General features: G+C 44.7%; 1 protein-coding gene across 4 annotated transcripts in view; it reads left to right on the top strand.

Moving 5' to 3' along the window:
- RFX8 (RFX family member 8, lacking RFX DNA binding domain) overlaps window positions 1-6,881 on the top strand; it is a 48,776-nt gene that overhangs the window by 7,205 nt on the left and 34,690 nt on the right. For all 4 annotated transcript variants that reach the window (XM_019529542.1, XM_019529541.1, XM_019529540.1 and 1 more), the window contains exons 3-4: window positions 1,382-1,443; window positions 5,179-5,265. In XM_019529542.1, coding sequence (XP_019385087.1) covers window positions 1,382-1,443; window positions 5,179-5,265 — 149 coding nt within the window. The remainder of the gene's footprint in view (window positions 1-1,381; window positions 1,444-5,178; window positions 5,266-6,881) is intronic.

Here is a 6,881-nt window from a genome sequence, read left to right as displayed (position 1 = left end):
AAGTGTGTTTGAAGTTAAGGTAAATTTTATCATTGACTTCATTGAAGCCAGAATTTCATCCGAGACAAATAGGGCCAGATTCTGTTCTACCTGTTAGGTATCTAAGTGGACTTGACCACCTAAGTGCAATTTCATTCCCCCACTTCTGTCCCCCTCCCCATTCATGTCTCTGAAAATCCATTAATCCATCTACTTTTGTAATACACCATCAACTTGCCTTTAAGGCGAGTCACGAAGTACAGTGAGGAGAAGTCCTCATGCACTTATTTGCATCTACTACTGTGTTGCAACTCTTGTTGCAAAAATGGCCAGTAGCATACTGTTCTGTATTAATAGGAGCATGCCTTGTAAATTAAGTGATTCTTCCACTCTATTTGGCACTGATGAGGGGTCACTTGGAGTACTATGTACAGTTCTGGACTCCACACTTGAAGAAAGATGTGGACAAATTGGAAGGAGTCTAGTGGAGAGGAACAAAAATTATTAGAGGTCTGGAAAACATGATCGATATGGAAAGACCTGGGATTATTTAAATGAGAAGATTGAGGGGAAATTTGATAACAGTTTTCAAATACCTAAAAGGTGATTATAAGAGGATAGAGACAGATTATTCCCTGTTGCAGGTGCTAAAACAATAAGGAATGGTCTTAAACTCCAGCAAGGGAAACTGAGGTTGGATATTAGGAAGAACTTTCTCATTATAGGAGCATTAGAACAGGCTATCCAGAGAGACTGTAGAATCTCATCTTTTTTGTTATGTTTTAAGTTAAGTTTTAAGAGCCTGTTAGACAGACACTTGACTGCAAGGGTTTAGTTAGGGACAATCTGAGTAGGGCAGGGCAACTAGGAAGGTGCCCCAGATGCTGACTTAGGGAGGGTGGGGGCAGAAAAACAGAGCTGCTGCTGTAGGCAGACAATCAGGCTGTCAGTGACAGGAACTAGAAGTCACCATTGGCCCTGTGTGTGGCAGCTGCTATAGACACCTCCGCATATTTTTACACTGGAGGTCAGGGATGAGCCTACTTTGGGCAGTGGGTTAGACTAGAAGGTCTTCCAAGGTCTCTTCGAGCTCTTCTTTTCTAAGAATCTATGATTCATATGTAACCCTGCTTCATGCACAGTTGAAGCTGGAGCAGTTTTGCTACCTTTGTATTGTTCCTGGATTATGCAGTTGTCCACAGTGCTCCTTCCCCTTTTGAAACTGCTCTGCTTATGAGTTTGTCCATGCCCTGTGTAAGCAGGTTGCTAGAAAACTAGGTATTAGTTTGAGAATAGGTGTCTGATAGTGGCAAGGATTAAATATGGAAAATGTAGCAGATAAATCTTTTTAACTTTCCTGTGAATCACTCAGATAACTCTGTATCTTTTGGGTGTTTTATAGCTTGTTCGTTTAGTTTTCCCAGATTTGGGGACCAGAAGGCTGGGCACAAGAGGCAGTGCCAGGTATGTTGTATTCTTGTTTTACAGCTGTTTGAGGAATAATAAATGAATCAAAAGAGCTAGATATGCAGCTCTGTTGGCGGGATACAGCAATGGAGGTTTGCACCAAATGTGTGTAATTAATCACAGGAACAATTCCAATGGGATTTACAACAGGGTTCTCCAACTACTGAGCAGCTGGGGACTGCAAGCCACACTACTCATGGGCCTTGGGATGCATGCCATGCAGGTTTCCTGATACCTACACTGCACAAGTAGCAGGAACAGCCTCTGCAGTCACCCCCCTGTGGGGAGTGTGGGCACCTCCTCTCTCGCCCACTCAGCCACATGGGCAGCAGACTCACTGGACCCCCTCTTGCCATGCTGCCCTGCCTTAGAAACCCCAGACACCATAGCAGCGGGTGCAATAGTGTGAGTGTCATCTGGCCAGGAGTCTATGGACCACATGTTACCCTTTGCTAGTTGGATGTAGTTCAAGGGCCACCAGTTGGACAGCCCTGATTTATGATGTCATCAACAAGCTAAAATAAAGTTCATTTAGCAAAAGTCACCATATCCAAGCTATTTTTATTATTATATATAAATTTAACTTCAGTTTCTAAAACACCAAGTTCATCAGCTTTTAAAGCTCTGGCTTGTGTCAAGCAGATAGGGAGGCCAGAGCCTCACAACCCCATCTATAGCCCCAGAGGCATTGTGTCTCAGGGCGGCACAATGATCTTTGGGCTCAGATGAGCACAAAAATGGTGGTTGTGACCAGCCCAAGGGCAGGAGGCTGTAGAGGCAGGGAGCCTCTTCTTCCCTGCAGAATCACAGCTGGCTCTTAATGGAACAGTTATATTAATTAAATCTAAAAACCCAGCCTATAGCAAGGCACTGGGATGTGCCTGCTTCTCTGTGAGAGCAAGCAGACTGAGAGGCTGCTTCCAGGTGGCAGAGAAGAGCTAATGAGGGACTCACCTGACCAGAAAAGGGCTCAGACTGGAGCTACATAAGCCCAGAGCTGGCACTGGTCAGGGAGACTCTTCCCAGCAGCCATGAAGTGAAGAGCTCTTGGCTCCAGGATAGCAGGACTCCCGAATGGACCTGGATTTGGTTAAACTACTCTGCAGGCCTGGGGAACAGAGGCAAGTTCCCTGGATAGAGAAAGGTGGGATTACAGGCAAGTGGCCTTTGTTTTACGTTAACCCCAGAGTATTTGAGGTGCCTACTAGTGGTTATGAGACCCTGGAGAAGGGGTTGCATGTGAGCTGGGACCAGAGGGTCTGAAAGCTTGGAGGATGGGCTATGTGTGGGACCAGAGGGTCCAAGAGCCCAATGGGGCCAAGTGTATAGGCTAGGGTACAGCCCCGGGCTGGAGGGTATGCTTGCTGGGAGATAAGGAAAGTTTGCTCTCTTAAAGAGGGAGAGGGCTGCTTCTGCTGTTGTTTGTGTTTCTGTTATAGCTCAGGGACTTACAGTTTATGTTACTGTTTACATCGGCGGTTTGGATGGGGACTGTAAGGTGGGGTCCCATTAGTGTCCGTGGGACACGCAATAGCTTTGAGCCTTGCCAGGGGCTCAAGGCCTGAGCTGTTGTTGAGCCCAGAGAGGGGCAGAGTGCAGGGGCACAATGAGATAGGGGACTGGGGGCCCACAGCCATATGGGGGCCAAGGGGCTTGGTGCTCAGAGGAGCGCAGCCATACAGGGTCCAGGGGCCCCTGCACTCTAGAGAAGCGCAGCCATATGGGGGCCAAGGGGACCAGTGCTCTAGACGAGCACAGCCATACATATAAGGGCCAGGGAGCTCAGTACTGTAGAGGACTACAGTCATACAGAAGCCAGAGGGTCTGGCGCTCTAGAGAAGTGCAGTGTGGGGGCTGGGGGGCCCAGCAGACAGGGGCCAAGGACCTGGTGACCGGGGGGACAGATTGAAGCTAGTGCCTCAAAGCCAGGTCTGACACCATGGGCCTAGCGAGATCAGAGGGGCAGAGGCTGAAAAGGCCAAAGTCCTGAAAGAGAGAACAACATTATAGCAACATCCACAAGGCTTGGGGTATGGTGTAGGGGAGGAAAAGGAGCCATGCAATTTTCCCTTACAACTACAGGTGTTCTACAGGGGCCTAGTCAAGCTGAGAGGGATCTATTAGGCCTGAAGGCTGGACTAAGACCCAGTGGGAAATTATTAGGATTAAGGCTCACTCTCTAAGGCCTGTTGGCAGCCTCCCTTAATTAACCTTTAATATTAAGAACAAGGCATGGTGGGTGAGCAATCTAGGGAGAGTGACATTAGAGTTTGAGCTGGACAGGAGCTCCAGAGCTGCTAGGGGGTTTCACAGCTGCCTGTGTGGCCATAAGACCTGTGACAGATCCCTTGACAGATTTCTCGTTGCCCTTTCCCTTAATATAACACATAGAAAGAATTGATTCCAATGGACTCTTAAACCACTGATTTGATGTCCAAATTTATAATCATCCTTTGTGCATCTTAACAGGAAGAAAAAATTCTGGTCTTCACAATTCACATGAGCATTCTCAATAATAAAGCTGACAGGACCTCTGGTAAAATGTTGACTCTGAGAATAATCTGCTTTTACTTAAATATTATAACAAGTTTTCTGCAAGAGTGCCATCCTGTCCTTGGCTAGTGCAGCTAAGTCCCTTATACCAAATACCAGGAGCTTCCAGTATAAGCCCTATGAGGAGAGACTGAGGACCTCTTCAGCCTCCACAAGAGAAGGCTGAGAGTTGATCTTGTGGCTGCCTACAAATTCATTAGCGGGGCACAGCAAGGGATTGGAGATGCTCTCTTCACCAGGGCGCCTCTTGGGGTAACAAAGAACAATGGCCACAAACTGACAGTCAGCAGATTTAGGCTGCTGTGAAAAACTTCTTCACAGTGAAGGTGGCCAAAGTTTGGAATGGGCTTCCAAGGAAGGTGGTGCTCTCCCCTACCTTGGAGGTCTTTAAGAGAAGGCTAGATAGGCATCTGGCTGGGGTCATCTGACCCCAGCACTCTTTCCTGCCCAGGGCAGGGGGTCAGACTTGATGATCTGTTGAGGTTTCTTCTGACCCTAGCATCTATGAATCTATGAATAGATGTCAGTGTAGTAGAAGGTCAGTGTAGTGGAAGACCTGCATCTCCGTATCTTCAGTCTGCTCTTGATGCATTCCCTTAGCAAACTACTTCGATTGCATTTGTGCCAGCAGAGTGCTACGCATGGAAAAAGGAATTACTTGCTGGCCATTTACAGTAAAAATATTAACTCATTAAGTACAGCTGGCTGTCCAGTATATATGGTAGTGGTAGCGTGAAAATGGTACTGCAGGAGCTAGGTAGTAGTGTGAGAAAAGTATGAAGAGTGGTTCACATCACCACCAGCTTTGATAAGAGGTGCCATTTCAAAACCCTTGAGTGGAGTACCTATGTAAATAGATGGACAAGTGATTCCCTTAATTGGTAGGTTTTAGTCTACCATGGCTGCATGCTGTGTTGTTAATTAAAAAAATTAAAGTTTTGTTTTTAAAATTAATTGTTTGTAAAGTTTTTTTTAAAGATTTACAGAAGTGTACTTATTCAAATATTGGACAAAATATTTTTTTAAATGCTCAAAAACAGTGGAATTGTCTGTCCTTATTTCTGTTCTATTCTAAAGAATTGCCAGCTGCTTGCCAGACTATGAATGAAAGTTCTGTGTTGATCTTATCTTGCTGTTAATTGATCAATTAATTTATGTGTGTGTATATATGTATTTTAGGTATCATTATGATGGAATTCATATCAAGAAGAGCTCTTCCTTTTATGCACATTATTGCTATCTTCTAAATGAAAAAAAATATCACAGGTTTGAGTTCTAAGTGCTCTTAACTGTAACAACTTATATTAATGCAGTTTTTTATAAAGTCCACATCATTAAAATTGTCTTTTCCTGTTTACAAAATAGAGTCCTTAATACAAAGGCTTATGTTTCAAATAAGTGCCCAAACATAATCATACAACTGCACTTCCTTGCCCTTGATTTTTTTTCAATATGTAGCTATTGTGGGGAAAAAATCTATGCTAGATCAAACGCAGAGCCTAACATGCTAAGTGCCTAAAAAAAAGCGAAAATAAAAATGGTCATCAGTAGTGGCACAAGCCCTAATTAAGTGTGCTGTCCATCTTCATTATTTTTTAGTAATGCATGCAGAATGTATTTCTACTAATACATCCTTGTGATTTATTGAAAAGCAGGCTTAATTTGCAATCCTTTGTTTCATATTTCTTACGGTTCATGTTAAGTCATTGATATTTTGAAAATGTTTACTTTGTTTAGTTTACTTTGCATTAATGTTTTAGTGACTACCAAGAAAATACACAAAATAAAAAAGAAGACATTAAATATGAAATATAAAACCATCTAAGAATGCAGAACAATCGAAGTGTCCTGAAACCCTAATCTGTAGGCAAAGAGCTTGATCATGCTTCTAAAGAAATTGTGGGAATACTGCCATTGACTTCTGTGGAAGCAGAATTAGATCCCTAATGCTTATTGTCATGACAGATCTAGACTATTCACAGTAATAAAAACTGTGAATGCTAGTGTTTCCAGGATAGATAAGTAGCAAATAGGAAATCAGTCTCCTGTCAGCCTGAAGGTGGTTTAAAGTCATATCTCCCACCTCCTAAGGGAATGCCTGAATTGCCAGGGTATAGGTTAAACTGAGATGGGTGTTTTACACATCTTCTGTTGAAGCTGAACCTCTGCTATAGACACTACAAAATTCATGGCATCAGAGAGAGAGAGAACATAAAATTAAGCATGTCTCTGAAGTTCAGTGATGATGATACTCATTTGGGAGGGGTGGTCTTGGATTTCAGTCTTTACTTTTATTACTGTTTATGTATTTTATGAAAAGTCTATTGAATATGAAATACAAAAACAGTCTTAAAAGCAGGTACAGGTTTCCCTCTATTTGTGTGGCTTCTTTATATGCGAATTCGCTCTTATGCAATGAGCACATTTAGATCTATACTTCATTATATGCAAGGTAAATTTGCTCTTATGCGATCAGCATAGATGTTCCCCCTGCCCAAGAAGGTAAGTCTGTGGGGGGAGGGGAAAGGGCTGTGGCTCCACTCACCCAGCCCCAGCTGCAGTGGTTCCAGGAGTGGCTGGCACCAGCTGCAGCCACTGGGCTGCACCTGACTCCACCTGTCCTCCTGCACCTGGGCTCACCCCAGCTCCTGGGCTGCTCTATGCTGTGGTGCAGGCAGCTGATGTCTGTGGTGCAGGCAGCTGATGTCAACTGCTCCCAGGGCTGCTCCAGCACAGGCTGGGGTGACGACGGACAAGCAGACCCCTGGGCAGTGCGGGGTGCAGTGTTCACCCCAGCCCTGCCTGCAGTGGCCCTGGGAGCAGTCAATACCAGCTGCCAGCACCAGGGCACAGCGCATCCCAGGAGCAGAGGTGAGTAGAGA

The sequence above is a fragment of the Crocodylus porosus genome, unplaced genomic scaffold, assembly GCF_001723895.1.
Source record: "Crocodylus porosus isolate Cpor-Errol unplaced genomic scaffold, CroPor_comp1, whole genome shotgun sequence".
In the NCBI taxonomy this organism is placed as follows: Eukaryota; Metazoa; Chordata; order Crocodylia; family Crocodylidae; genus Crocodylus; species Crocodylus porosus.
The sequence above is the reverse complement of the archived record's forward strand: the minus strand, read 5'-3'. Positions and strand labels throughout refer to the sequence as shown.